The 22,551-nt window shown below is 45.0% G+C and overlaps 1 protein-coding gene across 2 annotated transcripts in view; it reads right to left on the bottom strand.

Moving 5' to 3' along the window:
- The window catches only part of ABCA2 (ATP binding cassette subfamily A member 2), a 1,079,583-nt gene that overhangs the window by 19,277 nt on the left and 1,037,755 nt on the right, over positions 1–22,551 (bottom strand). For both annotated transcript variants that reach the window (XM_069609742.1, XM_069609743.1), the window contains exons 44-48: positions 19,228–19,331; positions 18,092–18,184; positions 13,451–13,553; positions 1,436–1,573; positions 250–456 (exon numbers count right to left, since the gene is read on the bottom strand). In XM_069609742.1, the coding sequence (XP_069465843.1) occupies positions 250–456; positions 1,436–1,573; positions 13,451–13,553; positions 18,092–18,184; positions 19,228–19,331 (645 nt within the window). The remainder of the gene's footprint in view (positions 1–249; positions 457–1,435; positions 1,574–13,450; positions 13,554–18,091; positions 18,185–19,227; positions 19,332–22,551) is intronic.

Raw genomic sequence — 22,551 nt, 5'->3', positions numbered from 1 at the left:
CACCAGCATTACAGGGGCATTACAGGGCAAGTGTCCATAGTTACCAGTTGCTAAATTTCCCAACGGAGGTTGAATGTGGTGTTTGAGGTTGAAGCAGGAATATCTTACCCTGTTGCATTTGAAACATATTAAGGCATTTGTCACTTCCTTTTGCTTATGTATCAATAAAATCTATAAATTACCCTCCTGGTTCCCAATGTTCTACTACAGCTCTACCATCCACTCCAAATCTCATGCTGCGACCCTTACCCTTTCTTCTTCAAAGCTGATTAAGCCCTCGTCATCGGTCTCCAAGTCCTCCGATTCCTCCACCACCAGGGCACGCAGCTCTGTGGGGGTTGTGTTAGGTCGAAGCAAGCTCAAGAGGCGTGATAGTGGAGACTGTGACGGGCAGCTGGGGAGGGATTCCTGCTGCTCTAAGTTATCACTCTGCTTCTTGGCAAAGTTCACAAACACCTGCAGACATGGATGAAATGAAAAAGGAGTGAGTTGGGTGGGCAGCGAAAAAACAGAAAACAGGCAAATGGCGTAGGATTGAGGTAGACATGAGAGGAGAAGTGAGCATTGAGGAGGAGAAGATATGGATATAAAATTAGGTTAAATGTGTGAAATAGACAACATATGTGCATAAAAACTTGGGATATCAATAAGGGCGGAGAGATAGATTAACAGACATTTCACGAAGAAAGATTGCAGGCACGTGATGCATCAAAAAGGATATTGAAAGGGAAATTACAGACATAAAAGCAAAGAGAAAAGAAACAAAGCATGGAACAAAAAAGGATAATTAAAGAAAGAAAAAATTAGAGAAGGGAAATAAGAAGGGAGTCAAAATTGGAAACAGGTGGGGCAGTAAAGAAAGATACAATACTGTAAAGGAGGAAGAAAAGGAATAAGGAAACAACAAATAACTAAATGAAAATACTGACAATGTAAGACAATGAGACAAAAAGGGGAACTGTAAAGATGGCAGCGTTGGTAGAAAACTGTGGGAAATCCTAGGTGCGCTTGAGGAGGACGAGAATTTGAATGTTGACATGCCCAATGCATAAAATACATAATCCATTGCTTGTCCACCACCACCAACACAAACAAGAAAACCTGTTTTGCTTTTACTGCAAGAATCGAGGATGCCCAATTAAAAAGGTGTACGGTAAATACAGATGTCGTGATAAAAGGAGGTTTAATGGGCAATAAACAGAGTGTGGGAAAAAAAGTGGAAAATGGAAGGACAAAGTAAATCAGCAAGATGGGAATGAAAGCAAGAGTGGGAGAGAGGAAATGGCATATCGGAAGTGCCCTGGTGGATTTCACAGGATTCAGCCTCTGTCCCACATGCAGCAAAGAACCAAGTGGTCTTTCTGTCAAACATGCCATAACAGATAACTTGCTTCTGATAGTCCTCAAAGGCAGCACTGAGACTCGCTTTACTTACATTGTCCAAGGTAGTCTGGCTGACCGAATAATCTTCAATGCCAAGCACATCGACCACTTGCTCCATTTTGCTGAACACCTGCGCCAGTGAGATCTGGTCCGACTTCAGTTGGAACTGTACCTTGGTGTGGTGCCGCTCCTATAGAGAAACACTGGTTTAATACCACACACATTCCTTTACTGTCATCCAGTAATGCACCCCAACTTAATCCACGGTTAACACGCCACTCGGTTTATCTTTTCCATCTTATCTTTGACATTTTACAGAGTGAATCGGATTACTTATATTGTGACATCTAAGTTCCTGAAAACCTTCTTTGAGCATCACATTAGCACTGTGATACAATTTGAAGGACGTTTTGCCTTTGCTTAAAGCCGTGCGCAGCTAGTAGTTCTTTTGAACTACATTGCCCAGCTTCCCCATGGCTCTTAAGCTCTGTTGGCGGCGCTGTCGCATGAGCAAGGCTGGCTCTCGTCGGTTCTCATCCGGCTAACGTCTGGGAGTTGTGCTCTTCCCAGAAGGTAAGAAAATGTGCTATATAGCTTGCATTAGTCTTCTCATCCACTTCATTGCACTTGAGGACACATCATTATGCATTCCCCCTTAAATAAATCAAGGAAGGCAAAGATCATACAAAAAAGTACCTTAAACTTGCTTTATTGCAAAGCTCAGATACTGTCACTGATATGAAGCCTGTTACTACGGTTAGCACGTTAGCCCCTCAGGATGCAAGCTGCATCCGTAATCTTTCACATCACACCAATACCTTTGTTGGTGGTACCTATGATCAAAATAACGAAGGAACATCTTTGCAGCATCCACCCCATTTTTCTAGCTATGCTAGGACCTTAGGCGGCTCTGACCATTCCCCTTGTGACATTACAGAGGACCCAATACTTTTGGGCCCACCTAATTCTTATTAGCAACCAATGGCTGTTACTAAACCCAAAGATGAGACCTTTATCACCCAAGGTCAGGTAGTTTTGGCTAATTATCGCGCTGATAACATAGAAGGCAATATTAATTCCTATACTGATGTTCCTGGTAGTAGCGCTGATACTATACACAAAGATATGCCAAAAAGAACTTTAAGAAGCATGTTATTGAACACACGTTCATTGATTTAACACTCGACTGAGATAGCCAACTATATTACAGACCATAATATTGATATCTGTGCTATAACAGTGTCCTGGCTGTATGCTGTAGCAGGACCAGCATTGACTTTGGCCCCTCCTTCCACCGGGTTACAATATCCTAAGAGCTGATCGACTTCACAGCAAAGGAGGGGGGAGTAGCCCTAATGTTGAATTCCACCATTAACATTATCAACTTCAACATACGAGAATCCCTGAATGCAAAGCACTGCAAGTTAAACTGCCAGTTGATAATAACACCTCCATCAACATTATGGTTATTTACCGCTCACCTAAGAACATGCCTGACTTCCTAACCCACTTCCTCGATCTAATCTCATCATCCCTCAAACCTCAATCTAAAATGATCGTTTTGGGGGACCTTAATGTTGGTCTTGATGTCCTCTCTCACCCTCTGTAAAAACTACTCTTGAAGATTTTGGTTTTCTCCAGCATACTAAGCAAGCTACCCGTATCAATGGTAGAATCTTGGATCAGGTGTCTTCACAATATTGCGTCCTTTCATCGACACCCGTTTTTACAGCGGATGTTTTGCTGCAGAATTTTCACAGAAAAAAAACTTTTCACATTTTTTTGGGGGGTGGGCAAGGGCATATGAAGGGCTGGGGGGGGGGTCAGGAATTAAAGAAATGGTAAATGACAGGGTGGTTGGGGGACCCCCCCAAAAATAACTGAAAACGAATTTCTAAATGTTTTTTTGGCAAAAATTCTGCGGCAAAACACATGTCGTAAAAACAGATGTCGATGAAATGACATAGAACCGTCTTCACATAAGGTTGTGATTGATAGTGTTGAGACAGACCCATGTCCATGGTCTGATCAATGCATTATACAATTCCAGCTCCCCTGGATAATGCCACTTAAGAAATCCAGAGGATTATAGTAAAAGTGACATGTCGCAACCTGCACAAACTTACCCCTACATGCATGAATCCCTTTTTTGCCCCCATCCTGGACAACCTACAAAACTATGATTCAGCCTCCATACTTGTTGAAGCCTACCAAGATATGATGTCCCACGCCTTTAACAGCCTTGACCCGCAGAATAAAAGACTGGTGAAACCACAATCGTGAAAAACATGGTACTCCAAACCGAGCATTACATCTCTGGAAGAGGACTAATTCTACAGAAGATCAAACCAACTATGCCTGTGCAGTAAATGATAAAAGAATCAAAGAGGCAGCCTCCGACACAAAGGAACTGTTCAAAATCTTAAGCGAGCAGGAAGATCCTCATCCTATCATATGCACATTTAATAAAGATTCCATTTGGTGTACTTCCATTCAAAAAGTAATGTTGCTTAAAATTGAGAAAATTAAGAGTGAGATTGCATCTAACTTAAACCCACTGGATGGACCTATCCCTACTAAAAAGTTTGTGAGACCCGTCATTCCACAACCCGAGTTTAAATTTAGGGCGGTCTCTGAAGCAGAAATCTTGGTTATTCCAGAGAAAATCAAACCTACTTTTTTTTTTTATTAAAAATTGGTTTAGTTGGCAATCAACTTTTTCAATTATAACATTAGTTCTTAAACACATTATTATTGTTATCAGCTTATCTGAATCCAATCATTGATAACGTACATAATAGATACAATGTTATTTAAAACATATACATATATTTGTAAAACTTTCCAACTCGAGCACTAAATATAAAATGTATAAAATTGACTAAAAGATACAAGGTGTAAAACAGCTTTAAACAGGCACTTTGTTATCTGCAGATCGGAGATTAAGTTTGACGACAAACTTAACTATGTCAATTATTAAGCTGGTTTTAGAAGCGTTAAAAATTTCATTCCACATCTGTTCTTTTGTTAAAATGATTCTGTGCTTAAAATGTTTAAACAAATGATTTTCTCTTAATTCAGATAAAGACTGACATTCAATTAATAGATGCATCATGGTCTAGTGTTGAGTTTCCAATTTACAGAATCTGCATATAGGAGAAACAGACAGCCCCCTATCGTATGATGCTATTTTTGCATTGGTTGGTAAAAGGTTTAATCTAAATCTTAGAAATGTATCAGCATAGGCTCTATCTGGGAACGCTTGGATGTAAGTAGGGAACACATTCAAGAGCTTCTCAGGAAATGCTCCTAATTTAAACGCTTGATAATTCGCACACATATCTCCCGTATCGATCCAATCTTTACTATACACATTTAATTTTCGCTTTGTCCGGGGCTTCTAGTAATAAATCTACAGATATGGAAGCATCTAATGGAATGTTTAAGCATTGATTCTTCCACTTGGTTAAAGAGTTAGTGGAAGAATTTGTTAAAAGTTGCTTTAGTACAGGAAATACATTTTTTGTGGCATCTGATGAAAGGAGCACTTTCCTATACAGGGACAGCATTGACCAATTTACAGCACTTCGCAGGGAGATGAGGCCCATTTCATGACGTATTAAAGCAATTGGAATGCTCTGCGGTACTGGTAATATTGTTTTCCAGAATGTACCTTCAAGGGAGTCCCATCTTACCTCCTTGATCAGTAACTTTGTCTGCGCACCGTAAGTTATGATGGGCATGGCCTTTTGTAAATAAAACATACGGACCGGCATTAAAGAAAATCTTCCATATTTGCGATGGATGGCTTTAGCCTGATTGGCAATCATTCTCATTCTTATCGTCAATTCTTCTTTGTATGGATTGTCGTGGGGATGTACATTCAGATTTACTCCTAGATATTTGTACGACGTGATTTGTGCCAGATTTTTGTTGACTAACTTCCAATTAAAACTGAATTTGTGCTTTTTGTTGGCTGGGTTAAACACCAGAATATCGGATTTTTTGGTGTTTATGCTTAGGTTGTTATCTTGAGCAAAAATGGTGAGGGCTGCTAATTTTCTATTTAAGCCAATCGGTGTTCTGTCGAACAGGACTAAATCGTCTGCATATAGTAGGTACGGAATGTGATGGTTACCGAGTCGCGGAGAGAAGGATTGCGTATTAGACAGGGCTTTATAAAAATCAGAAATGTAAAAATTAAATAAAATAGAGGCAAACGGGCAGCCCTGTTTCAAGCCCATGTTTCTTTCGATGGGTTCTGAAAGAGCACCATCAGTCGTTAATTTTACTTTGATGTATTAACATAAAATTGTTGAATTAAATAAAAAATGTATCGACGACAGTTGGCTTTATCTAGCTTTTCCCATAATGTATTTCTGGAAACCGAATCAAATGCTTGTTTAAAGTCAACCAGGGCAATGAAAATCGGGTATTTTTTCCTGATAGCATCGTTCCTGATAGCCGCAATAATTAACAAATTTAGAGCCGTTCCAATGCCTGGGACGGGTCGGTTTGACTCGGCTTAGGTCGATTTACTATTTCTAAAGCTAAGCCCTTATCATATAAGAGATGTCTCTGTTGCCAGATGTAATTCCTGATTATTAGTGAGGGTATTTCAATGTCAACGGTGTCTAGGTATGGTGGTTTCGGATAAGAAACTCGTTGAATGTCATCAGAGTTGATGTATCGTAGGGCAGGAATGCACTGGAACACAGTCAATAAAGTGACTCTGCTAGGAAATGGGTCAGAATGAATTCTGTCAATCATTGTTGTTCTTATGTTAGATTCATCTAAGTTTTCCTCTGGGGCAGGTTCTCACTTGGGAGTGATTGCAACAGTTCAGGCTCTTGGGCCGGAGGACATAATGTAGGCATTTGTGGAGCAGGGTTAATTTTATCCAATTGTCCAGTTGCCACAGAGGTAGGGGAAGTTGTAAAAGGAGTTATTTTTATTAGATCATTTCGTTTTTGTTCCAAGGGTTTTGAAGGGTATATGGAAGTTATTTAGATTCACACCGAACTTGGGGCTGTGGTTCATTTGAATTGTATTTGGATCATGCAAACTTTGATGAACAACGTCAACAATTACATCATTATTATGCAAGTATGCAGACATATTCATTAGTTCATCTTGTGTAACCGAATTCCCAATGTTGGGGCATGTACGTTCAGAAACAGTTTTATCAACAGGAGGAACAACAAGAGCTTCAAGTGTCTTACCTGGGACGTCAGCCTGGTCGGACGTAGCCGGAGGACCAACTGCTGGAGCCACTATCGCGGCGGACTTGGCAGCAGCAGGGGCGGGGATTTTGTCATTGTTGCTCAGAGTTGAAAGGTTAGCAACAAATGCCTTTGTTTTAGATTTTTTATTTTTTTATTTGAAACTGGCATGTTCTTTGACTTTTTCAAATTACTGGGCTCATTAGTGGTATTTAATATCGATCTCCACTCAGCCGTTCGCTTACGATTTCGTCTTTTATTCCTCTGCATCTTTTGAGATGGGCGACGAAATACGTCAGAGCGGCGGCTCGACCTTGGCACGAGGAGAGGATTCGATTGTGATTGCTTGATTTTTAGCAATAGGGCTATTGTCATTGTGTTCCAGATCGGAGGGAGATGTCCTCGGACTCTTAGTTGGGGGACTAATCTCTTCAATCACTACCACGTCAACAGAATGGGGCACTGGAAGCTCTTGTTGATCAACATTCAGAGATGCATCAATGGAGGCCGTTTTTGGTATAGATGTCAAATTCCATGCTAACCAATCGACCTTATTAATGAGCATTGTCATTTGCTTTTCCTGGGTCATGGCCTTGATTTCTAATATTCCAAAAATGTTGGTTAGGGCTAAAATGGATGTGTTAATGGAATTTAGTGCTATGTCAAGCACCAGATTAGGAACAGGCGGGAACCCAAATGAAGGCCTTGGTAGAAGTTTGGCATAGGACAGAGGAAGGGACGTGTTCGACTCGGGTGAAGAAATTATGTCATTTGGACGGTCTGTGGGGTATAATTCTGGTGATATAGATAATCTGTGAATGACTGACCCCTCAGCATCCTCCTTGTAGCCTAAGGTAGGATTAGTGGATATGGCTTGCGTTGAGTGCGCAACAGGGCGTATAGGATCAGAGAATAAACTTGATATCGGTAATGGATGCGTAGAATGAACCTCAGATTCTGCCGCTTCAGCCTGAATTGTCAGTCCTCTCAGAATTTCCGAATAGAGGAGGTGAGGAGTAGGTGAAATCATGGCTTGTGAGAGAGAGATGTTGTGCTCACACTCCGAATCCCGACAGGATTCAGATATAACTACACAGGGATCATCATTTCTGTGAATGTGATGTGTCATAGGATGCCATAGTGTGGTCAGAGAGAAATTGAATCAGCGGGGCAGCATTACACGCAGATGGCAGGTGAATGGGCGACTTGCATGTGCCATGTTGGGGCTGAGTTGGCAACGTGGAAGCTGGAGGTCTAACAGGGAAGGAGCCCATAGAGGCTCATTGGAAACCAGGGCGTATGTTTAAGGGTGTCCGTTGGTAACAGAATGGAAGAGGAGGCATGCCAGAAGTGAGCCGCATCATGATGCAATGACAGATGTGTTTTTTTTGTTTTTAGTATCTAATGAGTTAAGCAGTCAAAGCTTGCCTCCCTCGTTGATAAGACACCACTGGTTAATGGAGCAGTAAAAGGCTCTGGTAACAAAGGTTTGAAAGATTCAACTATTTGAATTTAGAATTGCTCGTTTAAGATTACCCACGAGCCAGTAACGTGATAACAAAAGCCTTCTATGTGAACACTTGATTCGAAAGCAGTCATGGAGGGTTTCAGCAGGACTGCCGGATACTATGAGATTGCTAGCCGCTGGAATGAATTGGGCGGAGCTCTTGGAAAGTAGGGCGAAGGCAGGTTAGTCAATCCCCCGAGGCTTTCCGCTGGTTTCTTGGAAGTAAAAGTGCGCGGTCTTTATCAACCACGGCACACTTTCGTAATAGTAAGAAGCAAGGATGACAACGTTGGATCCCCTAGGACTAGGTTAGGCACACCCTTGAGCACCTACTTAGCTGGATCAGCTGTCAAGAGTTAATTTTAAAGAATAATGGATACGCCAAGAGAAGGCGATGTACACAGGGTGAAAATAAGAAATAGGTGTAAAGGGGAGAACGCCGATCAGCACCAAAATCTTGGCGAAGGTCAGGGAGAAGTGAGCGGGTAGCACGGGGGAGCAAGAAGGGGAGCCAGACACTTAGCAGAAAGATTGAGAAGATTGAGTAATAGAGTTAGCAGAAGAGTTAGCAGATGGAGTGAAAGAGGAAAATCCAAGCCTAAGCAAGGAATGAATGTAGGTAGAGGTAGAGGCAAAGACAGAAATTGAAAAGACAAAAGACGAAAGCGGACAGCAGACAGTACTCGTTGGTACTCGCTTCTGGTGCGCGCGCGCTGGTGCCCGCGGGTTCTGGCTTTATAGGCGGGTCACGTGAGCAATGGGCGTGGCTAGTAGGCAAGAGGAAAATAAACAGTTAGAACTTGTTGTTAGCTTGTTGTTAAGTTCTTAAAGTTCATAAGTGTTCCAAGTGGCAGGTAAGAAAAGCGTGCTGGTTATACCCAATGTTAAAATTGCAGAGCAATAACGCCGAGGTGATCCGGGCAGCGTGAGAAGCAGAACAGCAGACAGTACTCGTCGGTACTCGCTTCTGGTGCGCGCGGGTTCTGGCTTTATAGGCGGGTCACATGAACAAGGGGCGTGGTCTTCAGTTTACCTTTCCTCCACGATCCCCATCTGGTTTGTTTGTTCTCCGATTCTGAATCAAACCTACTAATTTTAGGGGTGACATCTGCCTGGCATTTATTGTTAAATCCTGTGCCTTGTTGCTCATACCTCTCATCGCTAAATTTGTAAACCTCTCCTTCCAAGAGAGCCACGTTCCTTCAGGGATCAAACAGGCATGAATCTCCCTCCTTTTGAAAAAGTCCACCCTGGATCCTAACCTGGCGGGCAACTATGACCCCATTACCAATACACCTTTCTTACTAAAGATTCAGGACAAAGTTTCTCATCTTCAAATCCAAGAATTTTTATGCCATCATAACATCTTGGGCCCGAAGCAATCAGGCTTCTGCGTCCACTCTATTGGACCTTAAAGCAAACATAATTCACACTTCGATAAAGGAAAAACTGCTCTCCTGATACTTTTGGACCTAGTGGTGGTGTTTGATCTAGTAGATCTTTCCATTCTTGAAGCCAGACTGCAGGACTGTGCCTGCTTCTCCATCGAAGCCTGCGAATGGGTTCATTCATTCTTGGCAAATCGACAACCAGAGTTTACCATGAAGAGGCCATGGCTGATGCATACGTGTTATCCTGTGGAGTGCCTCAAGGGTTCTGTGTATCCCCTACTTTATGTTATATCTTTACCCTTCCTCTTTTTGAGTTGTTGGACACAGAAAGCATAGTGAATGCCAACTACGCCGATCACACAGTGCCTAATACCACTCTCAGGCAACAATAGCCACAACACTGTTACAATTAACACCATCTACAACCATATCTATATATGGATGATTCACAATGGGTTGGCACTAAACAAAGTCAAAACAGAGATTACAATAACTGACACAGCACACAAGCTATGTAAGATGAACACTGCATATGGCTCCTTTCAGACTCTCTGGCGACTCTTCCTAAAGTTAAGACTCTGAGTCGTTCTTGATCAAGAGTTCAGCATGAAAGCTCACATCAGCAGCCTTGTTTCAAGCACTTCCTATTGTATCAAGCCTCTTGCTCAGCTCAGACCCTTCCTTGACCCCTCTAAGTGTGCCACTCTTCCTCAAGCCATTATCAGAGCCCATCCTTGATTACTGCTCCAGTCTTCTGCAGGGCGTTGGTATGGTAGAAATCAATCGTACACAATAATGCTGTTCGTGTGGTATTGGGACTTCGGAAAGCCGATCCTACAACTGCGGCTAGGAGATCCCTACATTGGCTGACAATTGGCAGACCTATCACTTTCCGGACCTTGTGCCTTACTCATGCCTGTCTCTATGGGAAAAGCCCAGTGTATCTCTCCAGCAGGCGGCCCTGGCTTCCTAATGGGAGAACACTAGGGTCTAATAACTCCTGCCTGCTCCAAATCCCATAAGCCAAACTGTCCTTGGTCTTGGAAGAATGTTTTCCCATGGCAGCTCCGCGCTTGTGGAATGCCCTGCCTCCTGACCTAAGAGCTTGCCCCTCTATGGTGACCTTCAAGCACAGTCTAAAAAACATTCTTTTTGACTCTTTGGCACCCCCTCTGTGAATCCTGCCCACCTTTGCGAGAACACTTGTTTTATGTTCCTTGTGCGTTTGTCTCTTGTCTTTAGCACTCTATGCCTATGGGCTCTGTTCCAGTGCTATAGAAATAGATTAGATAAAGATCTTAATTTGTGGTTATCGCTCCCCTGTGACCTTTATCAATGTTCGAGCTCCAGGAAAATAATAGAATATCGGAAATCTGGATCGGAGCATTCCATTCCAGAAATGCACGCTCACAAGTTTAAACAGACCCTCATATGCTCACCAAATACTTTCATGGCTGTGTGGTGCTGTCGCTCTCCTCTCAGACCACAATGAAAGCCCTTGATAGCGGCACTTTGTGTAGCCATTTAGCGAGCAAGACAAATTCTCTCAAACATGAGTCTCCACGCCTTCTAGGGCTCCGTCTGAAACAAACCTATGCAGAAACTAGGTGTCTTCGGGGTTGGACAGGCATGTGGGAAAAGCCACAGTCTGTTTTGAGGACAGGCATAGAGGACTGGGCAAGCATAAGACCAATGCCAAGCAAGTCCATCTCCAAAAGTTATTTAACCAAAAGTAAAGCCTGCCTGATAGGCGAGCGAGTTAAACACAGAATAATGTCCGGATTTGTGTGCAACCTCGGGTCCAAACCCCGAATCAGCTCTTCATCCATTAGAAGTCGATACATTGAGTATACATGACATGGGCAATAACCACCATTCTTACTGTCCTGGGAGTGGCAGGAACCCACAATGAATGACCGTTTAAAGTTTTAAACCTGCGCCATTACACGGAAATTTACTCAGCTGACAAAACATAGAATCAAGCAACCTGGAGGATGACGTGCACTGAAGCTCGTGCTGCAGCCCTAGAGGTCATCATCAGAAGCAAGTGCTGTTCGTCGGTCGGTGGGGCAGGTTTTGGCCAAAGTGAAGTGGGCATTCACACAGTCAGATTCAAGTGCCTTTGAAAGCGCACAGGTGAAAGCAACAACGTGGGCAATCCATTTGACAAGTGCTTGATATCTTGGTGTTAGCTGGGCATCTTTCTTTGACCTCCAAATGACCCCCAAATATTGCTTTTTGGGCCTGGTTGCATGCTTTCTGTACATACAGATGTTAAGTCAGTGGGAACTATGATAGGCACTGGTACCTGCAGAGATGCTCAGGTGATCTGCATCCCTCTCAACCTGCGGAGGAGTCACTTCACTCACACACAGAGACAACCCCACATTCTCCATAGACATTAATGGGATTTCACCAACAAAGAACAGAATCTCATAGGTAGGGATCTGGCTACTGTGGGCATGAGGCAAATAAAGCAAGGCATGTCTGTTCAAAGATGACTGCCAAACGTCAGGCCTGAGAAACCCTTGCAGGGTTGTCAAATTCCAGGCCTCGAGGGCCAGATCCATGTCGGGTTTTCAGGATACCCTGCATTAATATTCATGAGATAAATTTGCATACAATGATACTAAATGTATGCAAATGTTTCCTCGTGAATATTAATGAGGGATATCCTGAAAACACACCAGGATCCCGGCCATAGAAGCCTGGAATTGGACAAACCTACTGGACTTTTCTAAAGGAAGTGTAGCCATTACAAGGTGGTCTTACCATTTCCTGCAGCAGCCCAGCCCTACGCTATATGAATAAAATACTATGGGCCTCATCAGGAGTTGGGCACTGCAGTAAGAATGGAGCAATAATAACATTACCGCCGCATTACCGCTCCACCCAATCCGGACTTTTCACCCATTTTCAGTGCAATTACCGCTGTGCAATTACCCCTGCGGTAATTGTGCCAAAAATGCCCTGTGCCGAAAATGCCACATTGAGGCCAATGGACTAAAACAACTGCAACCTGTGTAACTTGTGATCCGGCGCTAAAACCCTGGACCAAGTTGCGGCAACGCTAATTGCTTTCAGCGTTATTCCGGCAGACTTACCGCCGGGATACCACCCAACTCCTGATGAGGCTCTATGTCCCCACATCCCAATGCCACTGAGGGGGTCTAAAACTGTCACTTCATAGCATGCAAAATGAACACCACAAAAGTCATGTAATTTTGTGCTCAGACCAACCATCTCATAAATCACTATGGCAAGGATACTTTGCTATTCTTTACATATGAAGAATAACTAGTGTGTGAAAAGAAAATAATAGGTTATTTGGCCAAGCTGCCATCTTATCGCTTTTTTTTTGCATCTGCACCGTTAAAGAAGGGAACAAATATAGGCAGATCCGTAATGTTCGGGTCAGCAGTGGGGACAGTACAGACCAAACAGCCCCATGCCCCGCCCCCTTCATCCAGAATAATCACAACCCTGTACATGTTCTGGGGGTGTTGGGCGCCAGCAGTGCAGTGCTGCTGATTCCTCGGGCACAACAAGTAAGGAATAACAGGGCAGCTGGGCGTGCCCCCGGCCTACTTCAGTCAAAGCTTGCCAGGCATCACTTTTTGGTAACCAGCATGAGAGGTTTTTTTCAAGCCACTCTGTGATGGTGAATAGCCTTATTAATGCTCACACACTTCCTCAATCATTTAGGTGCAATAACTCATGGAAAATACCTCCTCATAGCCCAAAGTATAAATGTACTTGCCTACAGCATCTTGCATCAGGGACGAATGATGCCCCAAAATGTTGCGTGCAGTAAGCTCACACCGCCTCTGGATCATTGTTTTGAGGTTTTTCAGCTTCCGTCCAGGAGGACGAATACCATGGTAGCTTCTGATTAAGGGGAAGGGAGTAGAGAGCCAGGGGTAACCGGAGGGAAGGACGGAACTTACTTTAAGAACAGCCTCTGGGAAGTTTCTGTTGAAGAACCGGACGACTTCCTTGACGTTCAGGCTGGATTTGGTCCTCACCGTAATCATGTATCCATCCCCAAACCTACCCAAGAGCAAAGAGACAAAAGGGCAGCGGTGAGATGATGGGGGCCAGCGGCAGTGTCCCTGTGTCCAAAGCACTGCTGTACAGCGAGAAATCATGCAATGACCCAAGCTCAGGCCCTTCAACAAGCCCTCCAGAGCCACAGGTACAATTCTGGATTTCGTATTTACTGAAAAGTCCAGAAAGAAAGTAGAAGAGGATCGGACGGGCACCACTGGGATTCGAGTAGCACTCACGGAAAACATGCTTTGCACCTCACGCTCACATCATCCTTGCAGCAGCATTCATGCACAAAATACAAGACGCACCTCAACAAGTGACAGCCCGAAAGCCGCAACTTATTCTGATCGGATGCTGTTGGGCTATCGCAATAAATTGGGGAAGACCACCAGGGTGGTGGTGCAATTTCTGCCAAGGGCCGGGCGGCTCCTCAGTAACGGCTGCCAGGGCGCTGACCTGCCACCCACTATGGAGGACACAGAGGGCACACACAGTGGAATCATAGCGCTCCTGCCACCCAGGTAGCGAGGAACACTGTGTTCCCCTGTGTGTATGCATGCACCCTGCCAGCACATGCCCAAAACAGCCAATCATGGCCGAGGGTGTTTCAAACGGGTATCTTCTGACCAGGATTCTTTGGACTGATTTATTCAAGTTTATAATGATGCATTGATGTTCACAATAAGTTGAAATTGTTTTTTCTTGCGTCAATATGCACAGGATGATGTCTTAACTTTACTTATTAGCCAGGGACAGTCAGCCAATTTAGCTGTACTTTGTGCTTTGGAAACACACCGATCCCTCTTAATACTAACAGGGCTTATGTTACAACATATATACAGGTACCATTGATCTGTAAAATATGTGATTAAATCACCATTTAAGGCAATACGCAAATAGTATAAGTTGTATTTACAAAGTTAAATAATTTCACACACGGAAACACCTTTTTGTGTGTTCCTTCTTGCTCCTTTTTTGTTCCCGCTGTTTTGGAGTTCCTCTTTGTTTCATTGGTGCCCCAGACTTGCAGACTTGCAGACGGACATGCTGGCTGTGCAACTGCACGCCATTCGAGCATGGGGCGCATCAATGCCCTAATGGTCCAAAAGGGGCAATACAATCCTGCCGCACTTGGGTTGCATGAACCAGGACACAGGAAGAGGAGTGATTGACACTTCCTTCTGCATCTTGATTGCTGCATGGAGGCTGCTGGGGGTTAGGGGAGGGCCACCTGGAAGACAAACAGCAGGCTTGGAATCAAGGGCTAATGGGGACAGGGGAGTGTGGATAAGTTCAATAAAAATAAAAAATGAAGCTGTGTGCTTGCATTATGTGAGTGGTTGTGTGTATAAGTAGAGTAACAGAGAGACGGAGACACACACATACACACAGAACGAGAAAGAGAGAGAGCGAGACAGAGAAAGCGGGAAAGAGAAACAGAGACTGGGTGAGACAGATGAAGGAGAGAGGGAGAAAGCAAGGGAGGGAGGAACGGAGGGAGAAAGGAGGAACGGAGGGAGAAAGGAAGAGCGAGTGAGGGACAGAATGGGAAGAGGGACAGGGAAAGCGGCAGTGTGTCCTTTGTGTGCAAGTGCGTTTGCTTGCGTGTGTGTGTGTGTAGGAGTGGAGTTAGAGAGAGGGATAAGAGGCGCAAGGGATAAGAGGCACACATGTGAGGGATAAGGGACATGCGCGCGAGGGATAAGGGACATGCGCGCGAGGGATAAGGGACATGCGCGCGAGGGATAAGGGACATGCGCGCGAGGGATAAGGGGCACGCAAGGGATAAAGAGGCGCCCGAGGATTAAGGGGCGCCCGAGGATTAAGGGGCGCCCGAGGATTAAGGGGCGCCCGAGGATTAAGGGGCGCCCGAGGATTAAGGGGCACCCGAGGGATAAAGCGGGCATGCAAGGGATAAGGGGCGTGCGAAGGAGAAGGCCTGTGCGAAGGAGAAGGGCCATGTGAAGGAGAAGGGGCATATGAAGGAGAAGGGGCGTGTGAAGGAGAAGGGGCGCGTGAAGGAGATGGCGCCTGCGAAGGAGGAGGGGCGCCCGAGGGATAAGGGGCACCCGAGGGATAAGGGGCGCCCGAGGGATAAATGCACGTGCAGGGCGGGATAAAGAACGCACGTGCTAGGGATAAAGAGCGCGCGCACAGGATAAAGAGAGCATGTTTGAGGGATAAAGAGAGCGCATGTGGGATGAAGAGCATGCGCAAGGGATAAAGAAGGGATAAAGAGCGCACGCGGCATGCGCGAGGGATAAAGGGAGGCATAAAAAGAGCACGCGTGAGAGGGATAAAGAGGGATACAGAGAAGGACAGAGTGTGTAAGTGCAGTCAGTGTGCGGACGCGTCCAGTGATGGTAAAATGGGTTGAGCCAGAGTAGAGTGGAAGAAGTGTCCTTAGACTAGTGTGGGGGAGCAAAGCGATTTAATTACTCCGCTTGGCATCTTCAAACCTGGCTGCAAATGATTGTTACGGGCTTGGTGCATGTATTACAAACGTGCACTCATGTTGGCAATGAATAACTCGTGCCCTGTAACAATTGCTTACAGTGTCAGAACTGGCATTACTGGACAAGGCCATTAGAAGTGGCGCTTACAGTACCAGTACTGACCTTGTTGTACAAAGTCGTCATGAGTACCTACAGTAGCAGTGCTGGGATTAGTGTCAAAGTCACCATGAGTGTGTACTTCCAATACTAGTACTGGTACTATTAGGAAAAATGAACATGTGTATACTTACAGTGTCAGTACTGGCCTCATTAGACAACCCCAGTGTGTACAGTTACAGTAACAACACTGGCCTGACTGGCCAAACCCACCATGGGTGTTTACTTAAAGTACCAGTTCTGGGATTATGGGGCAACACCAGTAAAATGTGTACTTTAAGTGCCATGCTGGCATGCATTGAGGGCACAGGCACCCTGAAAATGCATTGCAAAATGCTCGTGTCTGCTTTTGGTGTCCTTGCATCTAATGGATTTGTTCACGGGTTACCTACAGCACAGATTGCGCATGTCATGGTTTTTGCTTCAATTTGAGACAGAACTTGTGAAGTAGACTCTACTGCAATGGGGCAAGGTCATTACAAGGGTTCAGCCCGGGCAATTGTATTGCTTAACATACTGCAATTGGAAGCTGTACACATTACTGCAGTTGCCACAAGGTTCATAAAGGGCACGTTGCAAAGCACTGAGGGTGTCAATATAGGTCTTGTGGGTCACAGCCTTTTGGCATGTAACGGAACAACTCACAAAACGAAAACCATGCCATTACGATAAACTGGTATTTGATGACATGTGTGCAGTAGCACCAGAGTAAAGACAACGATGACCCCTTTTAGCTTAATGTATGACCAAGATCATATGGTGCGTCATTTGATCATGAGCACATTACATGTGGAAACTCAGAAGTCCCCTTTCTAAATGTTTCAATCGCTGCATCCGGTTGGGACAGGGGCAGAGGTCCACTCACCACAGGGAAGTCATTGCTCCACTGTGAACTGTATCGATTCACTTCAGAACCAAAGAATGTGTTTCTCGTGAAGTGAAACCTAATATTGATCCTCTGTAAGCAGAACCGGGGCAGAGATCTGAAATTAAATCGAGCTGGTGTCATTCATTGTAAAAAGTCTCCTTACGGAGGCAAATTGGGGAACTCCTCTTTAGGATACATGATGTTGCCCCTAAAAGTGTGGTGTTATGCTCCAAGATTGAACTGGTGTTTACTTCAATGGTTTAGAAATGCATGGGACTGACCCTTTAAAACAGGTCTAGCTTATTTTTCTCCATGTTCTGCATCCGTGCAATACTTTGGAAGCCGATCAAAACTTTAGTGTAGATTTCATGTTTTAAAGGGCGAGGTGGAACCTGGGATCTGCTACCTGGTGTGGAAAACGTTTAGAGTAAACACATCTTTCCACCTGATGTAAAACAATGATAAGACAGCTGCAATTTCGTAGGCACTGCCACCAGAAATGTAAACATGCAAAGTGAACGTCGTTCTAGGGCAATTGTTTCCAGGATAGTCTATGCCAGGGGTCTGTAACCTTTTGCTCTCTAGATGTTGTGGACTACAACTCCCATCAGTCCTAGCCAGTACAGTCAATGTGAGCGGTCATGGAAGTTGTAGTCCAAAACATCTGCAGGACCAAAGGTTGCAGACCCCTGGACTATGCACACTGGGATTGGGTGGGTGCGAGTGGTACTTAAATGCTACGCGAAAAACATTGTTGAGCATCAGTGGAAAGTTACAGGGCCTCTAGTCAAGAGCACAGACATGTCACATGTTTCAGCTTTCCTTTTCCTAGTCAATGCGTCAAGTGCCTCCATGCATCTGGTTTGTCAATCTACTGCAGGGGTCTGCAACCTTTAGCTCTCCATATGTTTTGGATTACATCTTCCATCAGCCCTAGTCAGCATATTCAATGGTGGGGGGTCATGGGAGTTGTAGTCCATAACATCCAGAGAGTCACAGCTTTCAGACCCCTGATCTGCTCGTACCCATCAGTAGTTCATGGTGCTTTTTGCAGGTACCTGTTCTTCAAGTGTTGGATGCTGCCAAGACATTTCAGACGCCCGTTCACCATGATGGCCAGCCGAGTGCAGAGAGCTTCGCATTCCTCCATGCTGAGGAGACAGAAATCACACTCACAATCACAAAGCTGGGCATACAGACAGGTGTGCTAGGCTGCACCTGCCCACAATGCACAGAAACTACAGATATTCACGCAGTCTTGTTGACATGAGCATCAGAAGCCTTAACCCATGAGATCGAGCAGTTTCCCATGGACACCCTAGGAGGAGGAGGAGGATGAGGTTCTGCGATGCAAGTGCTCCAGTGGAGCCCCACAATAATGCAATCTATGCACCGCAAACCGGATGAGGTGTGGAATGGACGGACGTGGCCAGGTGCCAGCTGGAGAGATCTTCCAGCAAAGGGTTCTTAAATGGAACCCTCAGACAGTATCCTTAAACAGGCAAGGCCACTCGTTATACAGAGACCTCGTGGCAGCTGCTGTCTCTGCAAGCTTCTTTTTGGGTGTAGAAATCACGTTTTCAAATTGAAGCCTGGCCCATCTGAGTGGCATTGTAATTACCGGCCCGTGCATGTGCAGGAGCGTAAAATACCATTCGCCCCATGCAAGACAGCGGCTAGAAGGGACAGGAATCAGGCCGTGCATTCACATAATCAGTAGAAGTTGTGTAAAAAAACACCAAAAAGAACATCGCTCTAAGGTCCCACAAGCTAAAAAGTACATTATTTAAAAACAATATTTACAGTGCTTGTCTGTGCCATAAATATTCAGATGCACAGTGCCTTGTTAGACGGTCCCGGTGTAACCCTGGAACACACACGTGTAAACATTTACCCACACCATATCATAGTTCCTCTGATCTGGCCCTCACCACCATCTTAGCCACAGCAACCTCACTCCTCTGCTACCCAGGTATACCCACCCATCCCCCCCACTCTTACAGACCCAAAGCACCAAGAGGCCATGCAATGTCAGATGCCAGGCTGTATATGACCAAACAGAAAAGAAACATTCCTGTAACAAGCCACTCCCTGGCCCTAAAGGTTTTGTATTATTATGTGGACACTGGGCAGCTAACATAGTGCCATCATTTCACCTACTTCTCTTTGGATCAACCCGTGAAGCCTCACTGACCTGTGGGATGTGAGCACAACAGAGCGGCCGGTTTTGATGATGTCGAGGATCAGGTTCCAGAGGAAACGCCTTGCTTTGGGGTCCATGCCAGTAGTTGGTTCATCCTGAAAAAGAAAAGGTCAATGAGGGGGGAGAAGATAGTGACCATCATTTTATAGTGACTTAGTGACTGAAGAAAGGAGGCATTGCACACACCACTGTGTGAACTGGGCAGTCACGCCGAAAGCGCCTGTAGGAGTTGTGTAGGGGTTACAGACTCTGAATTTCAACTAAGGCAGATGTTTATCAAAACCTCAGACTCTTTCAAAAGAGGTATGTGTGAGACTAGGTGTGAGACTCATACATAACAAGACAAAAAGGGGTTTGGATTCAGTAGTGCATAATAGCAGATACCATTGCACAATGTACCATGCCATGGTATAGCATGGACTGAGTTGCAATGAAATGTAGGTATAACAAATACTTGCTACTAACACCTTAGGCCTACTAATGTCTAGCCCATTAACAATACTAGAGGCAGCTCAATCCATAGCTCATTGGTGCAAACTGGGCTTTTTCATGAGGCTGCAAGCACAAGCTCAGCAATGTTGCTTGGAAAATGCAAGAAATAAAGCTGCTTTTGCGATGGAGACGTGAGCTGAGGAATGTGCAGTAAACTAGATCCATTTTTTAAAACTTCCAGCGCAGGAAGCCTAGAGGAAAGTTGTTACAGCTAGGCCATCCGCTCGCTGAACTGGATTCGGTGTAAAAGGTGAAACCAAAGAGACATGTGGTAGCTCTCTGTAAGCTTCCAGGAGGGTTGACTACCCAGAGGGGGTGGCTCATGGATGGGATGACATCACTGTGAGAGGCAGAAATATGGTATGCCTTTGATACAGAGGTATACCTTTAAAGGAGGAGTGAGGGAGACTTCATTAAGGGTGCATAGGAGAGAAAGGGGGGTTCTGGGTTCTTGTGGGGACACCGACTGCTTCTGCTGGGTCGTTTGGTTGTCGAGAGAGAGAAAAAGAAAGGGTCTGGAGACTGCCAAGCTGGGACGATGTGTGTTGTGTTGGCAGAGGAGAGAAAAGGAGAGCCACAGTTGGTCACAGAAGGGAAGAGGCTGAGTGAGTGAGTGCTTCTGAGGGCATGCTGCCAGCCAAGGGAGAGAGCCCGTCTGTCTTCAAGATTGCTAAGCATCACGGTGTAAAAAGAGAAAAAAGGAGAAATCTTTACGTTGTAGATAAGCTGCACTGATCGTTGAAAGGTTAAAGTAGGCGCCAGGGAAGCCTCTTTGTTCACTGCATTTTCCTATGCGAAATTAGCTGTCTGCAAAAATAAACAAGCTGCCACTCTCAAAACTAGGAGCAACCACAACAGAGGAGGAAAAGGTGGCAGTATTGCCACTGGGCAAATGGAGGGAAAGGTCCCTCTTAACCTGAAAAAAATTTCCCAGTCACATCGTTATCACTGCACTGACGGAGTCGAAGGTTCCCTACAGGGGGTGCTGCACCATTTCTGTGGAGGTGAGCAACTGCCTGGACCACATGTCCCTTTAGTGGACACTGGAGAGGGCCTCTTCATGTCACAAAATAAAGAAGGGGTGTGGTTTCTGTGTAGTGTAACAGGGGATCGAAGGTCAAATCCCTTTCAGAAACCAGTTGGTACTGTTGGCAAAACTGCTGTCGACACTTCCACAAACTCTGTTGAGATAGGCAGCAGAATGGCGGCGCAAACTGGTGAACAGTTTTGGAAGCTTGCAGCCTCCTTCACCGCCATAGGGGCCACGGTCTGCCTGGCTCTGCTGCGGGAGTTCAGGAAAGAGTCAAATGAAGGACCCATGAAACAACAGTGACACCTACAATGGTGCACAGCTTCTGCAGGATGAACTGAATAGATTCTTTCTGCTCATGGAGGCAGCTGTATTTCCCTAGATCCACACATCTAGTATGGGTTGGAGACTCTCAGGACCAACGGGTCAGGAAAAGAATGGCAGAAAGGTGGCCTTTGAAATGTGATGTGCGGATGCCACACAGCAGCCTACCTAGTTTAGTTTAGTTTAGTTTAGTTTATTCATTTGTATTGCGCACCAGACCCGAGAGTATGAGGGCGCATGAGCAGCATGGTTATTCAAAGCTTGGTTACAAGTTGCTTATACATATCTTATACATATCACTTACAGTGTTACAGTGAGGTACAAAGGGACGTTTTACAAGAGAGGTATAGTACATTACAGATATTTTAAAGAGTTTGCAGATAAGCATTCATTCTAGGATAGTGGCAGTGTGGTGTTGGGTTAGAGGTATTAGTGATCTTTGTTCTTTATCCATTGGATATAATTGCGTCTAAAGTGTGTGAAGGTTTGGGGTGTCCTGAGGGATGGTGGTAGGGCGTTCCAGTGTTGGGGTGCCGTCACCTGGAAGCTGTTGCCACCCATTTTGGTGCGTTTGAACCTAGGGACTATGAGTAGGTTTGTGTTAGAGGTTCTGGTGGGTCTGTTGGGGTTGTATTTGCATATTCTGTCTCCCAGGTGGGGCAGCGTTGTTCAGACATTTGTGGGTTAGCGATGCTACTTTGAGCAAGATTTTGTCTGAGGTGTTGAGCCAGTTATGGGATTTCCGGATGTTGGAGATGTGGGCTCTCCTGGGGATGTTAAGCGCTGCTCTGAGAGCGTTGTTTTGGAGCATCTGAATTTTGTTGGTGATTTGCTTGCTGGCTCCTATACACCTAAATGATAGGCGAGAGCGACTTGGAAACTAAACAACCAGGCTGACTGCTTTGCCCGCAAATATGCATAACATGGTCTCATACCAGAAAGGCAATTTAAATTGTATGCATGTAGTGCAACCACGGAACCACTGGGACAGATCTTGTAGGGAAAGAGCCAAGGGAAGAAAGGCAGTTTTTCGGGCGAGGATAAATATAAGCAGATTTTTAGATTGAACTTTTAAAATGTAAGTTACGTTCATAGCAGGACACTCGCTTGAACCACCTGTACATAGAGCGTAGAGACGAGAATGATACAGTATTAGTGAAGTTCAGATCAGTTACCAGAGGACGGGGAAGCAGCTGGGCCGGTGGTAGGAAGGACAGGGAGTTTGGGAGGGCCGGCATCCAGTGTTTGAGTGAATAGAGTCTCTTTCTTGAGATAACATCACCATGGCACCGAAGTTGGTTTATTATTTACCTTCCATACATGCAGTAACGTGATTAAATAAATCCTGGAGGAAGACCTGAGCCACTGAGGAAGTGGAAGACTATCTATAAAATAGCAACCAATTGCATTTCAGGATAAACTGGATTACTGCTTCCAGCAAAGTCTCATGTGACTTCTAGAGTCATTTG

This window comes from Ambystoma mexicanum, chromosome 8 (assembly GCF_040938575.1).
Source record: "Ambystoma mexicanum isolate Mex_15411 chromosome 8, UKY_AmexF1_1, whole genome shotgun sequence".
Classification (NCBI taxonomy): Eukaryota; Metazoa; Chordata; class Amphibia; order Caudata; family Ambystomatidae; genus Ambystoma; species Ambystoma mexicanum.
Note: the sequence above shows the minus strand (reverse complement) of the source record. Positions and strands in the feature narration are given on the sequence as shown.